Source organism: Pristiophorus japonicus, chromosome 4 (genome assembly GCF_044704955.1).
Source record: "Pristiophorus japonicus isolate sPriJap1 chromosome 4, sPriJap1.hap1, whole genome shotgun sequence".
Taxonomy (NCBI): Eukaryota; Metazoa; Chordata; class Chondrichthyes; family Pristiophoridae; genus Pristiophorus; species Pristiophorus japonicus.
Genome location: NC_091980.1, coordinates 231,088,518 through 231,113,164, shown reverse-complemented (window position 1 = coordinate 231,113,164; position 24,647 = coordinate 231,088,518). Strand labels below are relative to the sequence as shown.

General features: G+C 47.9%; 1 protein-coding gene across 4 annotated transcripts in view; it reads left to right on the top strand.

Moving 5' to 3' along the window:
• The window catches only part of kiaa0586 (KIAA0586 ortholog), an 800,223-nt gene that overhangs the window by 628,319 nt on the left and 147,257 nt on the right, over nucleotides 1-24,647 (top strand). For all 4 annotated transcript variants that reach the window (XM_070879138.1, XM_070879139.1, XM_070879135.1 and 1 more), the window contains one exon: nucleotides 865-1,114. In XM_070879138.1, the coding sequence (XP_070735239.1) occupies nucleotides 865-1,114 (250 nt within the window). The remainder of the gene's footprint in view (nucleotides 1-864; nucleotides 1,115-24,647) is intronic.

The window sequence follows — 24,647 nt, the reverse complement described above, 5'->3', positions numbered from 1 at the left end:
TGTGATTGGTAGTCATTCTAATAGAATAGAAGAATCCAAATGGATGTAAGTTAAGCTAGTGTGCAAATCAATGGCATCAGTTTTGGGCACTCCATTTTAGGAAGAATATACTGGCCTTGGGAAAAAGTTCAGTGACAATTCACCAGCATAATACCGGGGTAAGGGGACTTACTCATGGCCAGACTGATCTCCTGGACTAGTTTTGATCGCTTAGATGGGTCAGAGAGGAATTTCGCAGATTTTCTTTCCCAAATTGGCCTAGGTTTTTAATGTTTTTTTTGCCTCTCTCAGGGGATTACATGGTTTCAGGTGGGGCGGAGTATATATGTTGTGATACACGAGGTATCGCAATTGTGTGGAACAGGCTCGATGGACCAGATGGTCTTTACCTGTCTGTCATTGTTCGTATGTTCACAATTATGATGAGAAACTGGGTTAACATGAGTCATATTCCCTAGAGATGAGAAGATTAAAGGATGACATGACTGATATGTTATTGAAGGGAATTGCAAAGGTAGATAGGGAATGACTCTTCCCTGTAGTAGGGTAATCAGAAACAAGGGAACAGCAATATCTTAAATTTAGAACTAATTCAGTTAAAAGTGAATACTGGTGAGAAAAAAATTCACAAAAGCAATTGTAAGAATGTGGAAAGCATTGCCTCAGAAGACCATAGAGGCAGAGTTAATAAAGGTGTTTAAATATGATAGATACTTACTTGGGAATGGTTTGGATTTTAAAAATTTGAAGAGCAAGTATGATTAATAAAATGGCAAAGCAGGCTCAATGGTTCAAATGTTTTATCCCTGTTCCTATACTCCGATATTGTGACTTAGAATAAATAACTCCAATTTTTTAACTCAGTCATAGATGCTGTAGAACTGGAACCTCCAGAAAAAACGAGTCCTGTTGGTACTCCTGCTATCACACCGACTCGTACTCCTTCACGAGTGTCAACACCATCGCCAGTAACAGAACCTATCTCTGAGAAGATTAAGAGTACAAGCTCAGTGCCTTCGCAACAACTTCTAAACCCCTGGGGAGATGCAGAGCTCCCTCTGGAGGAAGAAAATCCCAGTTCAGTGCAGGAAGCAGTACCACTGCCAAGAGCTATGTAAGTGATTAGTTACAAGGTGAAAATGTCCGGAATTTGTGGTCAGCGGTGAAGCGAAACGTTTGCCGCTGGCCCTGAAGAAGGCTACTCACGGAGATCTTGATCTCTTGGGCGAGAAGTTTGCCTTTTTCGAAGTTTCAAGTGATTTCAGCGCTCTATGGTGGGAATTTCCCAGTGAGATGCTGCTGTGATGTCAGCAGCTGTCTAAGCAGCCAATTATCTTGCATAATTCTCAGATTGGGAAGCAGGAAATGAGAAGCTGATTTTATCTCACATGTGGATGAGTTAGAATCTGAAATATCATGAACAATTTTTTTTAAAGTTTCTTAAAAATTGTAATTTTTACCAAAATGGAGAAATTTGACACTCCACAAAATTAAAATTAGTTTTTCAGGGCCATAATGTTTGTTTAGCAGTCTTAAAGCCCCAGTTATACCTAATTGAACAAGGCTTAACATTTAAGGGCTATTTAACAGTGATACTATTATGGACAAGCCCAAGTTTTCATCAGTTTCACTTTTCACTCATTACACTGATTGCCAGCTCTGGGGCAGGGTGGGGGAGGGGGGGGGCGGCACAGTGCAGCCTGTGTCAGAGCAGTGAATGATTGACTGCAACTTAAGGATTTTCGTGTTTAGATGCGCATGCACTACATCCTGATGTTGCGGTCAGTTTCAGAGGGGTAATAACCGTTCGCCATTATAACCCACTGCAAATTCCGGCCCACTGTCAGCTATCTGCAGTTTCTAATACACTTAATCGGTATCTCAAATCTTCTATATCTGTCCTGTTGACTTTTCTGTTTGTTCTGTCATCCTGTGTTAATGCCATCAAATCATCTAGAATGGTGGGCACTCTGAAGAGTTTCTGTATAGACAATTGCCACAAAATATTATAATAGCGATAATAAGCTAAGGAGTCGAAATTGCCCATCGCCCGAAATGAGGCGCACCTACTGCTTTTTACCGTTCATCACCGCCGCAATGGATGCAGTGGTCATTAGAGGGAAATTCAGCATTTTTGCTGAAAAAAATGAGTGGTGTGGCATTGATGGCGGGACTGGGCTTTTTGCAGCGGTGTGGGTGCAGAGTGACCGATTGAGCCACGAAATTCAACTGTTGCCGATTTGCTCATAATGAGGCAGCTGCTCCCTGGCCTTCTCAAAGGGCAGGTTTTGCAGCTAAGCCCTGAGCACTGAGTTTGTCTCTGTTGCTTGCGAAGGAATGGCTAATGCCAGAGGTCTAAGGAAGACCAGCCGCTTTTCTGATGTAGAACTCGAGACCCTGATCCAAGCTGTGGAGGGAAGGAGGTGCGTTCTGTATCCAGACACAGGCAGACCCAGTGGCGCTAATCTGAGGAAGGACATTCTTGCTATTGAGGGAGTGCAGCGAAGGTTCACCAGACTGATTCCCGGGATGGCAGGACTGACATATGAAGAAAGACTGGTTCAATTAGGCTTATATTCACTGGAATTTAGAAGAATGAGAGGGAATCTCATAGAAACATATAAAATTCTGACGGGATTGGACAGGTTAGATGCAGGAAGAATGTTCCCGATGTTGGGGAAGTCCAGAATCAGGGGTCACAGTCAAAGGATAAGGGGTAAGCCATTTAGGACCGAGATGAGGAGAAACTTCTTCACTCAGAGAATTGTGAACCTGTGGAATTCTCTACCACAGAAAGTTGTTGGGGCCAGTTCGTTAGATGTATTCAAAAGGGAGTTAGATGTGACCCTTACGGCTAAAGGAATCAAGGGGTATGGAGAGAAAGCAGGAATGGGGTACTGAAGTTGCATAATCAGCTATGATCATATTGAATGGTGGTGCAGGCTCGAAGGGCCGAATGGCAGCTCCTGCACCTATTTTCTATGTTTCTATTTTCTATGTTTCTATGCCTGGAGAGAGATCGCTGTGGAGGTGTTGGGGACCTCCATTCATGACCACACCGCCACTCAATGACGCAAAAGGCTAAACGACATAATTCGACTGATGAAAGTGAGTACATGTTCCCCCAACTCCTCACCTTCCATTTGCGAGCCTCTCCGTCACTTTCTCTTACTTCCCACCTTCACTATATAGTCAGTGAAGTACCATTTGATTGGTGAGGCATGTGTATATATGTGTATACTCGCAATGGAGGCTCCCTTTCATTTCAGAGTTACACCAGCATTTAATGGACCCACACTTTCACTCATTGCTGAGGCCTCATGACACTGCTCCTCAACAACCCTTTTTTGCTTTGCAGGCCAAGGTATCTCACAACCGTTTGGAGCAACAGAGGGCAGGTGGGGGCGAGACCAATACTCAGCAGCTGACTGATATTGAAGAAAGGGTGCAGCGGCTAGTGGGCCCACATGTTGCCTTCCCTGTGGCCACCAGTCGTGTGGATCACACTGAGGGCAGCATTGGTAAGTGAAGGCCTTCCTTTAATGCCATTTCTCCCTGAAAGTCCAAGCATCTATCAGGCAATTGCTTATGATTGTGTGCAAGTTGGTTGCTGCATGTTGTAATGCCTCGCCCTCACCGGACTACGTGTGCCATTTTGATTGCAGATGAGACCCCGGGTGTGAGCCAGAGCGGGATCGAGTCCCTTGAAGCGACTGGGAGCCATAGTCAGGAGGACACCCTTGTGGAGAGTAGGAGCCATAGTCAGGAGGACACCCTTGTGGAGAGTAGGAGCCATAGTCAGGAGGACACCCTTGTGGAGAGTAGGAGCCATAGTCAGGAGGACATCCTTGAGACGAGTGGGAGCCAAAGTCAGGATTGCTGGCATGTTGGATGAAGGCGAGGAAAAGGTGGACAGTGCTGCTAGCACCGTGTCACTGCTTCCGACACTCTCATGCGCCAGCTCGGATACTGGAAGTATGCAATCAGCACAGTTAGAATTAGCAGAGGGGTCTGCACTGGGTGATGCACTGGGGCCTAGTGGGTTGCAACATAGTCAAGGGCAAAGGCAATGTCGGGTGCCATCTCTCCGGGGGGGCGAGTTTGCTCGTGAGTTCTGCTGCAGAGGACTCAGACGAGCCCATTGATGTTGGGGCTTATGAAATAAGGGTAGAGGTCATGCATTCGCAGATGTTGGGGGCAATGGCAAGAGTGCCTGAGAGCCTGTCGCAAGTGGTCAGGAGCGTGGAAGAGTCTGCCTCCCGCATTGTGGACAGCTCTGTGCACACCATGAAGCTCATCGTTGCCAGTGTGCAGACGCTGATGGACTCTCAGAGTGACAGTGCGTATCCAGCTATGATGCCATGTGTCATGGGTGATGCGGCAGCTGCCATTTCAGCACAGACGCAAGAGAACAAATGACTGAGTGCTGCTTTGGAGAGGATGGCTGCTGCCCTGGAAGCTCAGAATGCTCATGCACTCTGGGCAATGCGCCACGGAGCTTCTTATTGCTGTCGTTTCTACCCCACTGACCTGTACTCCAGCCAATTGGTGGGGATGGTGAAGTGCTGCCTCGGGGAAGTGGCACAGGCTCCTCGGACCAGGATCCTGATGTGCTCTCTCAGTATCACTGCAGTCCTGAGCCGAAACCTGCCACTCCGCCATTGCTGCCAAGCATGGAATCGCCCCAGCCAATTCCGACTGAAGGCGCTGAGGAGGATGCAGCCGGCACTTCTAGGGCCAGAGCTGGTCGAGGGCATCTGTAGCTTCTACACCTAGAACACAGCAGCCTGCCACACATAGCAGGCTCTTCCCAGAGCCATGATGCAGCCACAGGGGAGACACTGCAGTGCAGTTCCAGGTATGCGTAAGAAGGGTTATAAGGAAATGCACAAGGGTGAGAACTGATAATGTGTATGTTTTGCGCCTCCATTATTTCTAGTGTAATAAATCTTTATTTTGTGTTTGAATATATGTGTTGCTCTCTCATTTCACTGTGGGCAATGAAGTGTGAAAGGGCTCATTGGTTTGCCCATGGAGATGTACAGATGAAGGGTAAAGTGCGCATGAACTCAGCAGAAATGAGCAGCAATGAGATGGTTTAGCACTTCCCTTACAGGGTATGCATGGCGACGCCGCCTCCTGTGTGGCCGCCAACCCGCATCCTGGTTCTCCTCCTGTGCCTCCTCCTCCTCCTCCTGTGCGTCGTGCTCCTGCGCCTCCTCCACCTGGTCCTCCTCCTCAGGTGGTACTGCTGCCTCGTCCTTCAATGGTTGTCCCCTCATGATTGCCAGGTTGTGAAGCATGCAGCAGATAACCACGAATAAGGAGACCCGCTCAGGCGAGTACTGCAACACGCCTCCTGAGCGATCCAGGCAACGGAACCTCTGTTTAAGGATTCCGATGATCTGCTCAATGATGCACCTGGTGGCTGAATGACAATCATTGTATGATTGCTGTGCAGTAGTCCTGGAGTTGCAAAGGGGAGTCAGCAGCCATGTGCAGAGTGGGTAGCCCTTGTCTCTAAGGAGCCAGCCGCAATCTTGGTTTGGCCCAGCAAAGACGCCTGGCACACAGGTCTGGCGCAGGATGAAAGCATCGCGGCTGCTGCCAGGATACCGGGCATCAATTGCCATGATTTTGTGGTTGTGGTCACGCACCAGCTGGACATTGAGGTAGTGGAATCCCTTGTGGTTTCTGAAGATCTCGGGATTGTTCTGTGGCGCCTTCAATGCAACGTGGGCGCAATCTATGGTGCCCTGAACCCTGGGGAAGCTCGCAATCTGGTCTGCCGTTCCAACTGCTGCTCCTTGCTCATCGGGAAGGATATGTAGTCCCTCCTCTTAGAGAGAACATCTGTCACCTGGCAGATGTTGGAGATATCTGCTGTTGCAGCTTGAAACGATCCAGTCACACATAAATTGAGTGCGATGGTGACCTTGGATGCGACAGTCAGAGCTGCCCTCAACTTTGTTTCAGGCTGCAGAAGATTGCATAGCTCCATCACGAAGACCTTGCGGAATCGCAGTCTCCGGAGACACCGGTCATCCGTCAAGTCCATGTATGAGAACTGCTGTCTGTAGACCCTTTGACGCTAGGGCCTTTTTCCCCCACATCTATGTTCACCTCTTCCTCTGACAGCTGCCTTATTGCCTTCTCCCTCCTGCTCTTGTTGGTCCTCACTCTCTGCAGCCTGCTGCTGGCAAGCATCTGCCTTCTGTGCATGCTTCCTCCTGTCCATCTTGCCCACTATGTGGTGCGGCGTCTGACCCTCCTGATGCAGGCCCTTCTTGTGGTCCTTCCTGGGGCACCTCTCTGTCGCCATCTCCATGGCCTTCTGCATGTTCCTCAGCCATGTGTGCTGTATCCCTTCCCCGCTGCCTCTGCAGCCGTTGGACCTGGCACCATCTTCTCCTGCGTGCTTCCCTGCTGCACACAATGTGCAGGAGGTGTTCCGCTGCTAGTACTGACCCCATTTAGTTCTCCACCGCAGACAGAGCTTTCAGAATCACAGCTCTCTGTTGTCGAGATAGATGATCCTGGCCCACTGTCACTCAATCCCGTTGTCAACAAGGCAACTCACAATGTTGAAAAAGTCCGAAAAAAATCCTCTCAGTTGTGGAGATTGAAGAGCCTGGCCCACTTTAACTCAATCCCGCTGTGAACAAGACAACTCGCAATGTTTGGAAAAGTCAAAAAAAATCTCGGCGACAACAATGCTGCTACACGCAACACGTCTTTATAGGCTGCTGGTGGTCTTGAGCAAGCACTGTGGACCGACCCAAAAACCTGTCGTTGGCACCGACAGGTGGCCGAAAGACTATTTGAGGTGAATTTACCTTCCGGGGCGGGTCTGTGGTGGTACGCGCTCTGATGACGTCGTTAACAACTCATCTGCAGGAGCGGGACGGAAGTGGGGGGAACGGGGCGGATCTCCATACCACCGCAAAAATCCATGAGGGCAATGCTGCAAATGTTGGCCAGTCCGCCGCGACTCAGCCATTCCGTGTCCAATCCCATGGCCGTCGCTTTCAGGCGGCCAGCGGCCTGATCGAAACTGGCAGTTTCGGTCCTGAAGGAAATGTAAGCATGAGAGCAACAAATTACTGGACCTTCATAAAAATGACTACCCGTAAACTACTACCATGGTGACTAATACTGCTACAACATTAGGTAATTGAGTGATATTTCAAAACTTAAAAACAAAATTAGTTAAATAAAATACAAGGTGGCAGACCCGAGAGGAGGCGGAGCCGAGCAGCAGATGAGCGGGATGAAAGAACGCAGAGAGCGGGAGCGACTCAACAGAGGCAACAATCGATAGTGTGATGTCGGCTCAAGGGAAACAGCTGATTGGTGAGTAGCTGGTGAGTGTTTTTGTCTTCTAGTTTTAAGTTTATTCATAGTCAAATAGTTCATTGTTTAATTCATAGTCAAATAACTAGAGGCATGGCAGGGCAGCTAAGTCCAATGGAGTGCATATCCTGCGCCATGTGGGAAGTTCTGGATGCTTCGCATAGCCTGGATGACCACGTATGCAGGAAGTATCACCAGCTACAGCAACTCGAGATCTGTGTTTCAGAGGTTGAGCGGCTGGAGTCACTGCAGTGCATCCACGAGGCTGAGAACTTCATGGATAGCATGCTTCTAGAAGTGATCACCCAGCAGCTTAAAAGTGTGCAGGCAGAGAGACAATGGGTGACCGCCAAACAGAAGAGGAGCACCACGCAGGTAGTGCAGGAGTCCCCTGATTGCATCTTGCTCACCAACCAGTATTCTGCTCTGAGTACTGGTGGGGGCATTGGTTCCTCTGGGGAGTGCAGCCAGAGCCAAGTCTGCGGCACCACGGGTGCCTCAGCTGCACAGCGGGGAGGAAGAAGAGTGGAAGAACAATAGTGGTAGAGGACTCGATAGTTAGGGGAGCAGACTAGCCTTTCTGCAGCTGCAGACGTGACTCCAGGATGCTATGTTGCCTCCCTGGTGCCAGGGTCAAGGATGTCACCGAGCAACTGCAGGGCATTCTGGGGGGAGAAGGTGAACAGCCAGAGGTCATGGTTCATATTGGTATCAATGACAGGTAGAATGCGGGATGAGGTCCTGCAGGCAGATTTTAGAGAGCTAGGAGAAAGATTAAAAAGCACGATCTCAAAGGTAGTCATCGCTGGATTACTCCCGGTGATGCGTGCTAATGAGTACAGAAATAGGAGGATAGGACAGATTAATGCGTGGCTGGAAGGATGGTGCAGGAGGGAGGGCTTTAGATTCCTGAGGCATTGGGACTGTTTCTGGGGGAAAATGGGACTTGCACAAATCGGACGGGTTGCATCTCAACAGAGCCGGGACCAATATCCTCGCGGGGGGTTTTTGGAAAACAGAAAAATAGAAAGTGAATTTGGAAGACAGAGCAATCAAGGGCTAGTAAATAGACAACAAGAAAGTTTGGCAGTGCTAAATTGTATATACTTCAATGCAAGGAGTATAGGGAATAAGGCAGATGAGCTGAGAGCACTGATAGACACTTGGGAGTTTGATAGTATAGCTATTATTTGAATGGTGACAGATTAAGAAAAGGGGAGGTGCAACGAGACCTGGGTGTCATGGTACATCAGTCATTGAAGATTGGCATGCAGGTACAGCAGGCGGTTAAGAAAGCAAATGGCATGTTGGCCTTCATAGCGAGGGGATTTGATTACAGGGGCAGGGAGGTGTTACTACAGTTGTACAGGGCCTTGGTGAGGCCACACCTGGAGTATTGTGTCCAGTTTTGGTCTCCTAACTTGAGGAAGGACATTCTTGCTATTGAGGGAGTGCAGCGAAGGTTCACCAGACTGATTCCTGGGATGGCTGGACTGACATATCAAGAAAGACTGGATCAAGTGGGCTTGTATTCACTGGAGTTCAGAAGAATGAGAGGGGATCTCACAGAAACGTTTAAAATTCTGACTGGTTTAGACAGGTTAGATGCAGGAAGAATGTTACCAATGTTGGGGAAGTCCAGAATCAGGGGTCACAGTCTAAGGATAAGGGGTAAGCCATTTAGGACCGAGATGAGGAGAAACTTCTTCACCCAGAGAGTGGTGAACCTGTGGAATTCTCTACCACAGAAAGTTGTTGAGGCCAATTCACTAAATATATTCAAAAAGGAGTTAGATGTAGTCCTTACTACTAGAGGGATCAAGGGGTATGGCGAGAAAGCAGGAATGGGGTACTGAAGTTGCATGTTCAGCCATGAACTCATTGAATGGCGGTGCAGGCTCGAAGGGCCAAATGGCCTACTCCTGCACCTATTTTCTATGTTTCTATTACTGAGACATGGCTGAAAGAAGGGCAGGTATGGCAGCTTATCATTCCTGGTTACAGGGTTTACAGAAAGGTTAGAGAGGGGGTAAAAAAAAGAAGGGGGTCGCAGTATTGATTAAAGAAACAATTACAGCTGTGAGGAGGGATGATATGTTGGCAGGATCATGAAATGAGGCCATATGGGTCGAATTAAAACAAAAAACGGGCAATCACACTGCTGGGAGTGTACCACAGACCCCCAAACAGTCAGAGGGAGATAGAAGAGCAAATATGTAGGCAGATTTCTGAGAAGTGCAAAACCTATAGGGCAGTAATAGTAGGGGATTTCAACTACCCTAATAGTAACTGGGATAAAATTAGTGTGAAACATAGAAACTTGAGGCCCAAGTTTCGGGCCGCGCCGGACCTGGACGCCCGTTTTTCGCGCCACAAAGTGCGCCTAAAAAAAACTTACCTATTCTCCGGGTCCCTGCAGGCCCTCTGGAGCTGGGCGCGGTGCAGCACGAGCTGTAGGGGGCGGAGCCAGGTCCCTGCGCTGAAAACCGTGCCGGGACCTCTGCACATGCGCGCTACAGTGGGCGCGCATGTGCAGTAGCTCCAGGCGCCCAAAACTGTGGGAGGGGCCCGAAGCACGCAGCCCCAAGCCCTGGCCGAATGGCCTCACTGGGGCTGCGTGAATAAGGCTCCTCCCACCCGACTCGACCTCTTCTTCCCCCCGGCGACCCGACCTCCGCGCCCCCCCCCCTCCGCGACTCTCTCTCTCTTCCCCCCCCCACCCCCACGACTTTCTCACCTCCCCTGACCACCGCGACTCTCCCCCCCCCCCCCCACCCCGGACCTCCACGACTCTTCCCCCGCCGGATCTCCTCGACTCTCCCCCCCCCGGACCTCCACGACCCCCCCCACCGAGATCCGATGCCACCTACCTGTAAATCCAGCCCGAAGTCTTGGGCCCGGCCGTTCAGCCTCCTTCTCTCCCTTCCTTCCCTCCCTCCCTTCCTTGCCTCCTTCCCTCCCTCCATCCTCTCTCCCTTCTCCCCCTCTCTCCCCCCCCTGCTTCTCCTCCTCTCCCCCCCTTCCCCCTCCTCTCCCCCTTACTCCTCCTCCTCCCCCCTCCACCTCCCACCACACCCCCCCTCCACCTCCCCCCTCCTCCTCCTCCTCCACCTCCCCCCCACCCCCCCTCCTCCTCCTCCTCCACCTCCCCCCCCACCCCGTCCTCCTCCCCCCTCCAACTCCCCCACACCCCCCCTCCCCTTCCACCCCCCTCCACCTCCTCCCCCCCCCACCCCACCCTCCACATCCCCCCCCCACCTCCCCCCTCCTCATCCCCCCACCCCTCCTCCTCCTCCCAACCCTTCTCCTCCCCCCACCTCCTCCTCTAACCCCATTCTCCTCCTCTCCCCCCCACCCCCCCCTCCACCTCCCGCTCCACCTCCCCTCCTCCTCTCCCCCCCACCCCCTCCACCTCCCCCCTTCCCCCCCTCCTCCTCCCCCCTCCCCCCCCACCCCCCTTCTCCCCTTCTCCCCCTCCCACCCACCTTCTCCCCCTCCCACCCACCTTCTCCCCCTCCCCTCGCTGTCAGAAACACAGACACTGACAGACAGAGAGTGAGAGACACACACAGACAGACAGAGAGATAGAGACACTGACAGAGACACACTGGGGGGGGCCGTCCCAGCACGCTGTTGGAGGACTCCCGGTGCTGCAGTCGGTAAGTAGAAAATGTTTTATTTATTGATTTTTTTTATTTTTATTATTTTTTATTAATTTTTTTGATTGATTTATTGATGTATTTATAATTTATTATTGATGATGGCTCTTTATTGGTAAAACTGAAGTGTTTAATGTTTGTAAACTTCCCTTTAAACCCTAACCCCCTCCCCCCTTCCCTACGCCTAATTTGTAACCTACGCCTATCCCGGGAATCAGTCTGGTGAACCTTCGCTGCACTCCCTCAATAGCAAGAATGTCCTTCATCAAGTGAGGAAACTGTACACAATACTCCAGGTGTGGCCTCAACAGTAGTAACACCTCCCTGCCCCTGTACTCAAATCCCCTCGCTATGATGGCCAACATGCCATTCTTAACCGCCTGCTGTACCTGCATGCCAACCTTCAATGACTGATGTACCATGACATCCAGGTCTCGTTGCACCTCCCCTTTTCCTAATCTGTCACCATTCAGATAATAGTCTGTCTCTGTTTTTACCACCAAAGTGGATAACCTCACATCTATCCACATTATACTTCATCTGCCATGCATTTGTCCACTCACCTAACCTATCCAAATCACTCTGCAGTCTCATAGCATCCTCCTCGCAGCTCACACTGCCACCCAACTTAGTGTCATCCGCAAATTTGGAGATACTACATTTAATCCCCTCGTCTAAATCATTAATGTACAATGTAAACAGCTGGGACCCCAGCACAGAACTTTGCGGTACCCTACTAGTCACTGCCTGCCATTCTGAAAAGTACCCATTTACTCCTACTCTTTGCTTCCTGTCTGCCAACCAGTCCTCAATCCACATCAGCACACTACCCCCAATCCCATGTGCTTTAAATTTGCACATTAATCTCTTGTGTGGGACCTTGTCGAAAGCCTTCTGAAAGTCCAAATACACCACATCAACTGGTTCTCCATTGTCCACTCTACTGGAAACATCCTCAAAAAATTCCAGAAGATTTGTCAAGCATGATTTCCCTTTCACAAATCCATGCTGACTTGGACCTATCATGTCACCTCTTTCCAAATGCGCTGCTATGACATCCTTAATAATTGATTCCATCATTTTACCCACTACCGATGTCAGGCTGACCGGTCTATAATTCCCTGTTTTCTCTCTCGCTCCTTTTTTAAAAAGTGGGGTTACATTGGCTACCCTCCACTCGATAGGAACTGATCCAGAGTCTATGGAATGTTGGAAAATGACTGTCAATGCATCCGCTATTTCCAAGGCCACCTCCTTAAGTACTCTGGGATGCAGTCCATCAGGCCCTGGGGATTTATCGGCCTTCAATCCCATCAATTTCCCCAACACAATTTCCCGACTAATGAGGATTTCCCTCAGTTCCTCCTTCTTACTAGACCCTTTGACCCCTTTTATATCCGGAATGTTGTTTGTGTCCTCATTAGTGAATACCGAACCAAAGTACTTGTTCAATTGGTCTGCCATTTCTTTGTTCCCCATTATGACTTCCCCTGATTCTGACTGCAGGGAACCTACGTTTGTCTTTACTAACCTTTTTCTCTTTACATATCTATAGAAGCTTTTGCAGTCCATCTTAATGTTCCCTGCAAGCTTCCTCTCGTACTCTATTTTCCCTGCCCTAATCAAACCCTTTGTCCTCCTCTGCTGAGTTCTAAATTTCTCCCAGTCCCCGGGTTCGCTGCTATTTCTGGTCAATTTGTATGCCACTTCCTTGGCTTTAATAATATCCCTGATTTCCCTTGATAGCCACAGTTGAGCCACCTTCCCTTTTTTATTTTTATGCCAGACAGTGATGTACAATTGTTGTAGTTCATCCATGTGGTCTCTAAATGTCTGCCATTGCCCATCCACTGTCAACCCCTTAAGTATCATTCGCCAATCTATCCTAGCCAATTCATGCCTCATACCTTCAAAGTTACCCTTCTTTAAGTTCTGGACCATGGTCTCTGAATTAACTGTTTCATTCTCCATCCTAATGTAGAATTCCACCATATTATGGTCATTCTTCCCCAAGGGGCCTCGCACAATGAGATTGCTAATTAATCCTCTCTCATTACACAACACCCAGTCTAAGATGGCCTCCCCCCTAGTTTGTTCCTCGACATATTGGTCTATTAAACCATCCCTTATGCACTCCAAGAAATCCTCCCCACCGTATTGCTTCCAGTTTGGTTAGCCCAATCTATATGCATAGTAAAGTCACCCATGATAACTGCTGCACCTTTATTGCTCACATCCCTAATTTCCTGTTTGATGCCCTCCCCAACATCACTACTACTGTTTGGAGGTCTGTACACAACTCCCACTAACGTTTTTTACCCTTTGGTGTTCTGCAGCTCTACCCATATAGATTCCACATCATCCAAGCTAATGTCCTTCCTAACGATTGCATTAATCTCCTCTTTAACCAGCAATGCTACCCCACCTCCTTTTCCTTTTATTCTATCCTTCCTGAATATTGAATACCCTTGGATGTTGAGTTCCCGGCCCTGATCATCCTGGAGCCACGTCTTTGTAATCCCAATCACATCATATCTGTTAACATCTATTTGCACAGTTAATTCATCCATCTTATTACGGATACTCCTTGCATTAAGACACAAAGCCTTCAGGCTCGTTTTTTTAACACCCTTTGTCCTTTTAGAATTATGCTGTAGTGTGGCCCTTTTTGTTTCTTGCCTTTGTTTACTCGGCCTTCCACTATTGCTTTTTACCTTTCTACCATCTGTTTCTGACTCCATATTACTTCGCCCTGTCTTACTGCATAGGTTCCCATCCCTCTGCCATATTAGTTTAAATACCCTCGAACTACATTAGCAAATGTTATTCCCAGGACATCAGTTCCAGTCCTGCCCAAGTGCAGACCGTCCCTTTTGTACAGGTCCCACTTCCCCCAGAACTGGTTCCAATGTCTCAGGAATTTGAATCCCTCCCTCTTGCACCACTGCTCAAGTCATGTATTTATTCTAACTATCCTGCTCCCTCTACTCTGATTGGCACGTGGCACTGGTAGCAATCCAGAGATTACTACCTTTGAGGTCCTACTTTTTGATTTAACTCCTAGCTCCCTAAATTCAGCTTGTAGGACCTCTTCCCGCTTCTTACCTATTATCGTTGGTACCTCCATGTACCACGACAACTGGATGTTCACCCTCCCTCGCTAGAATGCTCTGCAGCCGCTCCGAGACATCCTTGACCCTTGCACCAGGGAGGCATCCTGGAGTCTCGGTTGCGGTCGCAGAAACTCCTATCTATTTCCCTTACAATATGTAACTCCCTCTTGAATATATCCAATGAACTGGCATCAACAACTCTCTGCGATAGGGAATTCCACAGGTTAACAACTCTCTGAGTGAAGAAGTTTCTCCTCATCTCAGTCCTAAATGGCTTACCCCTTATCCTTAGACTGTGTCCTCTGGTTCTGGACTTCCCCAACATCGGGAACATTCTTCCTGCATCTAACCTGTCCAGTCCCGTCAGAATTTTATATTTTTCTATGAGATCCCCGCACATCCTTCTAAACTCCAATGAATACATGCCCAGTCGATTCAGTCTCTCCTCATATGTTAGTCCCGCCATCCCTGGAATCAGTCTGGTGAATCTTCACTGCACTCCCTCAATAGCAAGAATGTCCTTCCTCAGATTAGGAGACCAAAACTGAACACAATATTCCAGGTGAGGCCTCATCAAGGCCCTGTACAACTGCAGTAAGACCTCCCTGCTCTTATACTCAAATCCCCTAGCTATGAAGGCCAACATGCCATTTGCCTTCTTCACCGCCTGCTGTACCTGCATGCCAACCTTCAATGACTGATGAACCATGACACCCGGGTCTCATTGCACCTCTCCTTTTCCTAATCTGCCAATATTCAGATAAATTTCTGCCTTTGTGTTTTTGCCCCCAAAGTGGATAACCTCTTATCCACATTATACTGCATCTGCCATGCATTTGCCCACTCATCTAACCTGTCCAAGTTACCCTGCAGCCTCTTAGCGTCCTCCTCACAGCTCACACCGCCACCCAGCTTAGTGTCATCTACAAACTTGGAGATATTGCACTCAATTCCTTCATCTAAATGATTAATGTACATTGTAAATAGCTGGGGTCCCAGCACTAGTCACTGCCTGCCATTCTGAAAAGCACCCATTTATCCCGACTCTCTGCTTCCTGTCTGCCAACCAGTTCTCTATCCACATCAGTACATTACCCCCAATACCATGTGCTTTAATTTTGCACACCAATCTCCTGTGTGAGACCTTGTCAAAAGCCTTTTGAAAGTCCAAATACACCACATCCACTGGTTCTCCCTCGTCCACTCTACTAGTTACATTCTCAAAAAATTCTATAAGATTTGTCAAGCCTGATTTCCCCTTCATAAATCCATGCTGACTTGGACCGATCCTGTCACTGCTTTCCAAATGCGCTGCTATTTCATCTTTAATAATTGATTCCAACATTTTCCCCACTACTGATGTCAGGCTAACTGGTCTATAATTATCCGTTTTCTCTCTCACTCCCTTTTTAAAAAGTGGTGTTACTTTAGCTATCCTCCAATTCATAGGAACTGATCCCGAGTCGATAGGCTGTTGGAAAATGATCACCAATGCATCCACTATTTCTATGGCCACTTCCTTAAGTACTCTGGGATGAGACTATCAGGTCCCAGAGATTTATTGGCCTTCAATCCCATCAATTTCCCTAACACAATTTCCCACCTAATAGTGATTTCCTTCAATTCCTCCTTCTCACTAGACCCTCGGCCCCCTAGTATTTCCGGAAGGTTATTTGTGTCTTCCTTCATGAAGACAGAACCAATGTATTTGTTCAACTGGTCTGCCATTTCTTTGTTCCCCATTATAAATTCACCTGAATCTGACTTCAAGGGACCTACGTTTGTCTTCACTAATCTTTTTCTCCTCACATATCTATCGAAGCTTTTGCAATCACTTTTTATGTTCCCGGCAAGCTTCCTCTCATACTCTATTTCCCCCCTCCTGATTAAACCCTTTGTCCTCCTCTACTGAATTCTAAATTTCTCCCACTCCTCAGATTTGCTGCTTTTTCTGGCCAATTTATATGCCTCTTCCTTGGATTTAACACTATCCTTAATTTCCCTTGTTAATCACGGTTGAGCCACCTTCCCCATTTTATTTTTACTCCAGACAGGGATGTACAATTGTTGATCTTTAAATGTTTGCCATTGCCTATCCACCGCCAACCCTTTAAGTATCATTTGCCAATCTATTCTAGCCAATTCAGTTCTCATACCGTCGAAGTTACCTTTCCTTAATTTCAGGACCCTAGTCTCTGAATTAACTGTGTCACACTTGAAGGTGTAGAGGATGTGGAATTCCTAAAATGCATTCAGGAGAACTTTTTTTAGCCAGTATGTAGCAAGCTCAACAAGGAGGGGGTTGTTCTGGACTTTGTTTTTGGGCATGAAGCTGGGCAGGTGGAGGGGGTATCAGCGGGAGAGCATTTTGGTGCTAGTTATCATAATTCAGTGAGATTTAGGGTAGTTATAGAAAAGGACAAAGCTAGACCAGGAATAAAAGTTCTCAATTGGGGAAAAGCCAATTTTGCTAAGCTGAGAGGTGATTTTGCCATAGTGGACTGGAAACTGCTACGTGAAGATAAATCAGTGTCAGAGCAATGGGAGGCATTAAAGGAGGAGATCCAGAGGGTTCAGAGCAAGTATGTTCCCTTTAAGAAAAAGGGTGAGACTAAAACAAAGCTAGAGCCCCTGTATGTCAAGGGACCTACAGGGTAGGATAAAGGAAAAAAGGGATCTTATGACAGATACCGAGGTCTCAATACTGCAGAAACTCTAGAGGGGTATAGAAAGTGCAGGGGTGCAATTAAAAAGGAGATTAGTAAAGCAAAGAGAGAGCATGAAAAATGTTGGTAAGTAAAATCAAGGAAAACCCAGAGATGTTTTATAAATACATTGAGCAAGAGGATAACTAAAGAAAGAGCAGGGCCTATTCGAGATCATAGCAGTAATCTGTGTGTGGATGCAGCAGATGTGGGTATGGTTCTTAATGAATATTTTGCATCTGTTTTCACAAAAGAGAAGGGCGATGCAGACTTTGCAATCAGGGAGGAGGAATGTGAAATATTCGATGAAATAAACATAGTGAGAGAGGAAGTATTAAGGGGTTAAGCAGCTTTGAAAGTGGATAAATACCAAGCCCAAATGAAAGTGGATAAATCCCCAGGCCTGGATGGAATGATTCCCTGGCTGTTGAGAAGCAAAAGAGAAAATAGCAGAGACTCTGACCATCATTTTTCAATCCTCTCTGGCTACAGGTATGGTGCCGGAGTACTGCTAACATGGTACCTTTGTTTAAAAAGGGAGAAAGGGATAGACCGAATAATTACAGGCCAGTCAGCCTAATCTCGGTGGTGGTAAAATTGTTGGAAAAAATTCAGAGAGACAGGATAAATCTTCATTTCGAAAGACACAGATTAATCAAGGACAGTCAGGATGGATTTGTTAAGGAAAGTTCGGGTGTGACGAACTTGATTGAATTTTTTGAGGAGGTAACAAGAAGGGTCGATGAGAGTACTGCGTTTGATGTAGTGCATATGGATTTTAGCAAGGCTTTTGATAAGTTCCCATGTGATAGACTGGTCACGAAAGTAAAAGCTCATGGGATCCAAGGCAAAGTGGCAAGTTGGATCCAAAATTGGCTGAAAGGCAGGAAGCTGAGGATAATGGTTGATGGGTGTTTTTGTGAAGAAGGCTGTTTCCAGTGGGGTCCCGCAAGGATCAGTGGTGCACTTGCTTTTTGTGGTATATATCAATGACTTGGACTTGAATGTTGGGAGTATGATTACGAAGTTTGCAGATGATACTAAAATTGGCTGTATGGTTGACAATGAAGAAGAAAGCTGTAGACTGCAGGAAGATTTCAGTGAACTGGTCAGGTGGGCAGAACAGTGGCAAATGGAATTCAATGCACAGAAGTGTGAGGTAATGCATTTGGGAGGGCTAACAAGGCAAGGGTATACACATCAAATGGTAGGAAACTGAGTATAGAGGAACAAAGGGAACTTGGAGTGCGTGTCCACAGATCCCTGAAGGTAGATAAGGTGATTAAGAAGGCATATAGCATACTTGCCTTTATTATCCGAGGCATAGAATATAAGAGCAGGGAGCTTATGCTTGAACTGTATAAAACACTAGTTACGCCACAGCTAGGGTACTGCATGCAGTTCTGGTCACCACATTACAGGAAAGATATGACTGGACAAGAGAGGGTACAGAGGAGAATTATGAGGATGTTGCCTGGAGTGGAGAATTTTAGCTATGAGGAAAGATTGGATAGGCTGGGTTTGTTTTCTTTGGAACAGAGGAGGCTGAGTGGAGACCTTATTGAGGTGTTTAAAATTATGAGGGGCCTGGAAAGTGGGATTAGACTGGATAGCTCTTTGTTGTCCGGCGTGGACACAATGGGCCAAAATGGCTTCCTTCCATGCTATAAATTTCGATGATTCTATGAACAACAACTTGCATTTATATAGTACTTTTAATATAGGAGAACATCTTAAGATGCTTCACAGAGCCAAAGGGAGAAAAAAGGATTCTGAGCCAAAGAAGGAAAGATTCAGCGGGGTAATCCAGAGCTTGGTCAAAGAGTTATGTTACAAAGATGGTCTTAAAGGAGCAGAGGGAGGTGAAAGGGTTTAGCAAGGCAACTGCAGAGTATGGAGGCTAGGTGGCTAAATGCATGGCCACCAATGGTAAGCCAACGTGGCTGGAATCCGAGAAATGGAGAGTTTGGAGGCAAGAAGGTTGCGGGAGGTGCAGGACTGAAGAAGGTTACAGAGTTAAAGATCAGCAAGGCCACAAAGGGATTTAAATACCTGGATGAGAATTTCAAATTGGGGTGGGCGGGGGGTGGGTGCAGGAGCCAATGTCGGAGAGTGAGATCAGCAGTGATGGGCAAACAGGACTTGGTGTTAGATGAGATACAAGCAGCAGAGTTTTGGCTGAGCTAAAATTTACGGAGGGTGGAAGATGGAAGGCCGGCCAGGAGTGCATAGGAATAGCTGAGTCTGGAAGTAACAAAGGCATGGATGATGTTTCAGGAGCAGATAGATTGAGATAGAGGCAGAAGCAAGCAATGTAACAAAAGTGGAAGTAGGCGGTATCAGTGTTGCAAAAATTCTTGGCAAATAAAATTAAGAAAAACCCAAAGATGTTCTATAAATATATTAAGAGCAAGAGGATAACTAAAGAAAGGGTAGGGCTTATTAGAGACCATGAGGGTAATCTGTGTGGAGGCGGAAGATGTGGGTATGGTTCTTAATGAATACTTTGCGTCTGTTTTCACAAAGGAAAGGGCAATGCAGATACTGCTATCAAGGAGGAGTGTGAAATTCTGGATGAAATAAACATAGTGAGAGAGGAAATATTAAGGGGTTTAGCAGCTTTAAAAGTGGTAAGTCCCCAGGCCCGGATGAAATGCATCCCAGGCTGTTGAGTGAAGAAAAAGGAGACCTAGCAGAGGCCTTAATCAGCATTTTCCAGTCCTCTTTGGATTCAGGCATGGTGCTGGAGGACTGCTAATGTGGTACCTTTGTTTAAGAAGGGAGAAAGGGCGAGTAATTACAGGCCTGTCAGCCTAACCTCAGTGGTAGGGAAATTATTGGAAAAAACCCTGAAGGACAGGATAAATTTACTTTTAGAAAGGCAAGGATTAATCAGGGACAGTCAGCACGGATTTGTTAAGGGAAGATCGTGTTTGAGTAACTTAATTGAATTTTTTGAGGAGGTAATCAAGAGGGTCGATGAGGGTAGTGCATACAATGTAGTGTATATGGACTTAGGAAAGCTTTTGTCAACGTACCACATGCAGACTGGTCACAAAGGTAAAAGCCCATGAGATCCAGGGCAAAGTGGTAAGTTGGATCTAAAATTGGCTTAGAAGTAGGAGCAAAAGGTAATGGTTGATGGATGTTTTTGTGACTGGAAGATGTTTCCAGTGGGGTTCCACAGGGCTCAGTACTGGGTCCTTAGCTTTTTGTGGTATATATCAATGATCTAGATTTGAATATAGGGGGTATAATTAGAAGTTTACAGATGACACTAAATTGGCTGTGTGGTTGATAATGAAGAGGAAAGTCATGGACTGCAGGAGGATATCAATCTACTGGTCAGGTGGGCAGAACAGTGGCAAATGGAATTTAATTCAGAGAATTGCAAAGTAATGTACTTGGGGAGGGATAATAAGGAAAGGGTATTCACATTAAATATTAGGCCACTTAGAAGTGTAGATGAACAAAGGGACCTTGGAGTGCTTGTTCACAGATCCCTGAGAGTAGCAGGCCAGATGGATAAGGTGTGATGTATGTAGCACTCAAATCACTGACTCCACACGGTCTGGTGTTGTAGTAACTGCTGTGACCTTGGTCCTTTATTGTGTAACTCCAGAGTGCCCCTCAGGTGTGGTGTGCAGCCTTTTATATTCTGTCTCGCAGGTACTTTCGGGTCTCCCACCACAGTGCCCCTTGTGGCGCACCATTGTAACTATACATTTAATGTACATGGACAATACGTAACAGCTCACTTCCCCCCGGCCCCCCCCCCACCAGGTCCAAAAGCAAATTGCCGGTAACCTCGGCCTTGTTCGTCCTGGTTGATTTGTGAGTGTGACTCCATGACCGTCCACTTCCCTCTCCCCCTCCACCCCCATGTAGAGATTATGCTTGCAATCCGGTGCAAGCATGTGGTATTTGCAGTCCTTACATGGGTGATACAAGTACACAAACATAATCTGAGTAGAAAGCAGGTACACATGGACAGTACATTTGTATGAAGACAGTACATATGTTGAAGAGTTATATCAAAAGGTTGCAGGTACACTGAACAGTTATTAAATCCCAGCTCCACTGGGTGAGGTATGGTGGCGGCATATTGCCCCTTTTTGCCCGAGGTAATGGGCTGCGCTGAGACAGGGTATCGCAACTAGTGCGTTGCCTCTGTTCTCAGAAAATAGTTGCCTTTGCGGCTTGTCTGCAGCCGCTGAACAATTGCATAAATCACATAAAATCAGAAACCGCATTCATCCTTTTAACTGCATTGTGATATTAACTCTTTTCACCAATCATATCAATCATTTTAATCACAGTAATCATTTTAGCATCAAAATATTAATTCTTGTCAGAAATCACATCATCATGCAAATCACAGTAATCATTTTGACTCACTCTTGCCCTTACAAAAGTCTGTTTGTGGGGACCGCCAACGGTGTAAGGCCCCTTTAAGACTCCCGGGTATATTTCCATTTTAAGGCGCCATTTTGTTTTTCCCACGAAGGTTCTACTGGGCGCCGCCATTTTAGGTGCTCTGCCTGCCTCTCTCTGCAGAACTCTGCTGCCACGAGGCTCGCCGCCATCTTGAACTCGCTGTGCTGCTACCTGCTCTCCCTCTCTCTCTCTTTCTCTCTCTCTCTCAACCTCCGGAGCACCCCACGCAGCTGACCTTTTTGCCCAGGAGCTGCCACAACACACACACACATCCTCCGGAGCCGACCTCCTCACTGCCGCAGCCGGTCCTGGACGAGCGCCGCTCCTCGGAGCACCGGCCCTCACGACATCGCCGAGCGAGTCCCGCTCCCGAAACTGCCGATTCACCGCTCCTCCCGCTGCAAGCCCCGCGAACGGCCGCCTCTGCCTGCGGGCCGATGGTGCCTGCTGGAGCAGCCCGTCGAAACCCTTCTCTCTTCTCCAGCTCGGTCGGCGCTGCTGCTGGTTCCAGCGCCTCTTTCTCACTCTCAGACTTTGCAGGGGAGAGTCGACGGCCGCCGCTGCTCTGCCCAACCCCACACACACTTCCTTCGCTGCCATCCGATCCGAAGGTAGAGGCCTGCTCTGCCTGTGAACACGGGGGACAGCGGGCTGTGGAGGAATGAAGTCTTCCCAGTTCCCATGGACCTTAACCATCCATCTCCTGCCGAGTAGCGTCGGCCCATTGCCTGCAATGATCCACAAAGGTAAACCGTGCGTCTCGCCCCTGTGAGACCTGCACATCCGCTTTGCCAAGAACAGGTATCAGTTCCTTGGTGTAGGTACGCAGCTTCGCCGTGACCGGGACCAGCTTGGGTTGTGAAGCTGGGTTGATCCACAGTTTATCAAAAGTTTCCTGACTCATCAGCGACTGACCCGGCCCCTTGCCCACTTCCATACTCACTGGGACTCCGTTAATCTTGACTTCTATAATCACTGGGGCCGAATCGTCGGTACACGTATACAGTCCAAACGCATCATCTTCTTCTACCTGGGGCTGGGATGCCCGTCGAGCCAAACCGCAATGCTCCTCGCTGGATAGCAGATCATCTACCATCTCCTCAGCCACACGGTGAGTCGTGTTTCTTTTGCACATACGCTGAAGGTGGCCTTTCGTGTGGCAGGTATTGCACGTATACTCCGCAAACCTGCACCGGTGAGCCCCATGGCTTCCTCCGCAGCGCCAGCATGGTGCTACTCGATCAGCCCCCCTCGGCGGACTCTGAGTTCCAGGACCCTGAGGTCCGTGCTCTCTGCCCTGGGCAGAGCCACGTTCTGCAGTTTTGTCCGCGACGGGCGCTATCCTGTGAATAGTACCTGCCGGATTCGAGACCGTGTGGATCATCTGCTTGGTGCTGCAAGTCGAGGTCATAAATGCCCGGCTGATGTTGATGGCTTGCTGCAGGCTGACTGTAGATTCAGTAGATAGCAGCTTGTGAAGGAGGCCCTCATGGCCAATCCCCATAACAAAGACGTCTCGCAACGCCTCGTTAAGGTGTGTGCCAAAATCGCACGGCGCCGCAAGTCTCCTGATGTTCGCAGCATACTTTGTGACATCCTGGCCCTCAGGTCTGCAGTGGTGGTAGAATTTGTGCGTGGCTGTGAGGATGCTCTCCTTCGGTTTCAGTTGGTTACGAATGAGTTCAATCAGCTGCTCATATGACTTGTCCTTGGCGCTCGTGGGTGCCAGCAAATCCCTGACGAGACGGTAAACCTCATCGCCACAACTGGACAGCCGTATCGTCTTACGCTTCTCTATCAGTGCATTCATGTTTCCTGTCAGGTCGTTTGCTATAAAATAGTACTCGAGCCTTTCCGTAAAGGCATCCCAATCATTATCCTCTGTGAAATCCTTTAGCGTGCCCAAAGTAGCCATGGTTGCGTGAAGAGCTCGTCCGTGTCCTCGTCGCCAATTTGTTATGTATGTAGCACTCAAATCACTGACTCCACACAGTCTGGTGTTGTAGTAACTGCTGTGACCTGAGTCCTTTATTGTGTAACTGCAGAGTGCCCCTCAGGTGTGGTGGGCAGCCTTTTATACTCTGTCTCGCAGGTATTTTGGGGCTCCCACAACAGTGCCTCTTGTGGCGCACCATTGTAACTATACATTTAATGTACATGGACAATACATAACGTAAGGTGGTTAAGAAGGCATACGGAATGCTTGCCTGTATTGGCCAAGGCATAGAATACAAGAGCAGGGAGGTTATGCTTAAATCGTATAATACACTGGTAAGGCCACAGCTGGAATACTGCGTGCAGTTCTGGTCGCCGTATTTTAGGAAGGATGTGATTGCACTGGAGAGGGTGCAGAGGAACTTTACGAGGATGTTGCCTGAAATAGAGAATCTTAGCTACGAGGACCCATTGGATAGGCTGGGTTTGTTCTCCTTGGCTGAGGGGAGATCTCATTGATCTGTATAAAATTTTGAGGGGCCTGGATATAGTGGATGCAAGGGCCTATTTCCCTTGGCGGAAGGGTCTATTACGAGGGGACATAGGTTTAAGGTGGTTGGTGGAAGGTTTAGAGGGGATTTAAGGGGAAGCTTCTTCGCGCAGAAGGTTTTGGGGGTCTGGAACTCACTGCCTGGAAAGGTGGTAGAGGCAGAAACTCTCAGCACATTTAAAAGTTGCTTGGATGGGCACTTGAAGTGCCATAACCTGCAGGGTTATGGACCTAGAGCTGGTAAGTGGGATTTGACTGGATAACCTCTTATTGCTGCCGCAGATACGATGGTAAGAACTTCAGGGAACCTAATCTGGCCAGAGTGGTCTCCTGGATCCCCAATTGGCCTGGGTTTTAATCTGTTTTTTTGTCTCTACCAGGAGATCGCATGGCTCCGGGTGGGGTGGAGTGTAAAATGTTGCGATACATGGGGTATCGCAGTTGTGTGGGGCGGACTGGTTGGGCTGGATGCTCTTTACCTGTCCTTCATTGTTCATATGTTTATATGTATCCTTCAGGGCTACTGACCGAGGGCCGTGTGGCTTTTTGTCGGCTGGCGCGGACACAATGAGCCGAAATGGCCTCCTTCTGCGCTGTAAATTTTTATGTTTCTATGTAAAGGATGTGTGATCGGAAGCTCACCTTGAGATTGAATAGAACACCGAGGTTGCAAGCAATCTGATTTAGCCTGGCATGGTGGTTGGGGAGGAGATGGAATCGGTGGAAAGTGTTTGGAGCTTTAGTTTTCTCAATATTAAGTTGGAGGAAATTTTGACTCATGCAAGACTGAAGGCAAGATGAAAAATAATATCACACCTTATGTAAACTGTTGGAAGGGTCTCTAATCAGTGCTGAAGTTTATACCTTTTAAATAAACTTTGTAAAAGCACATCTC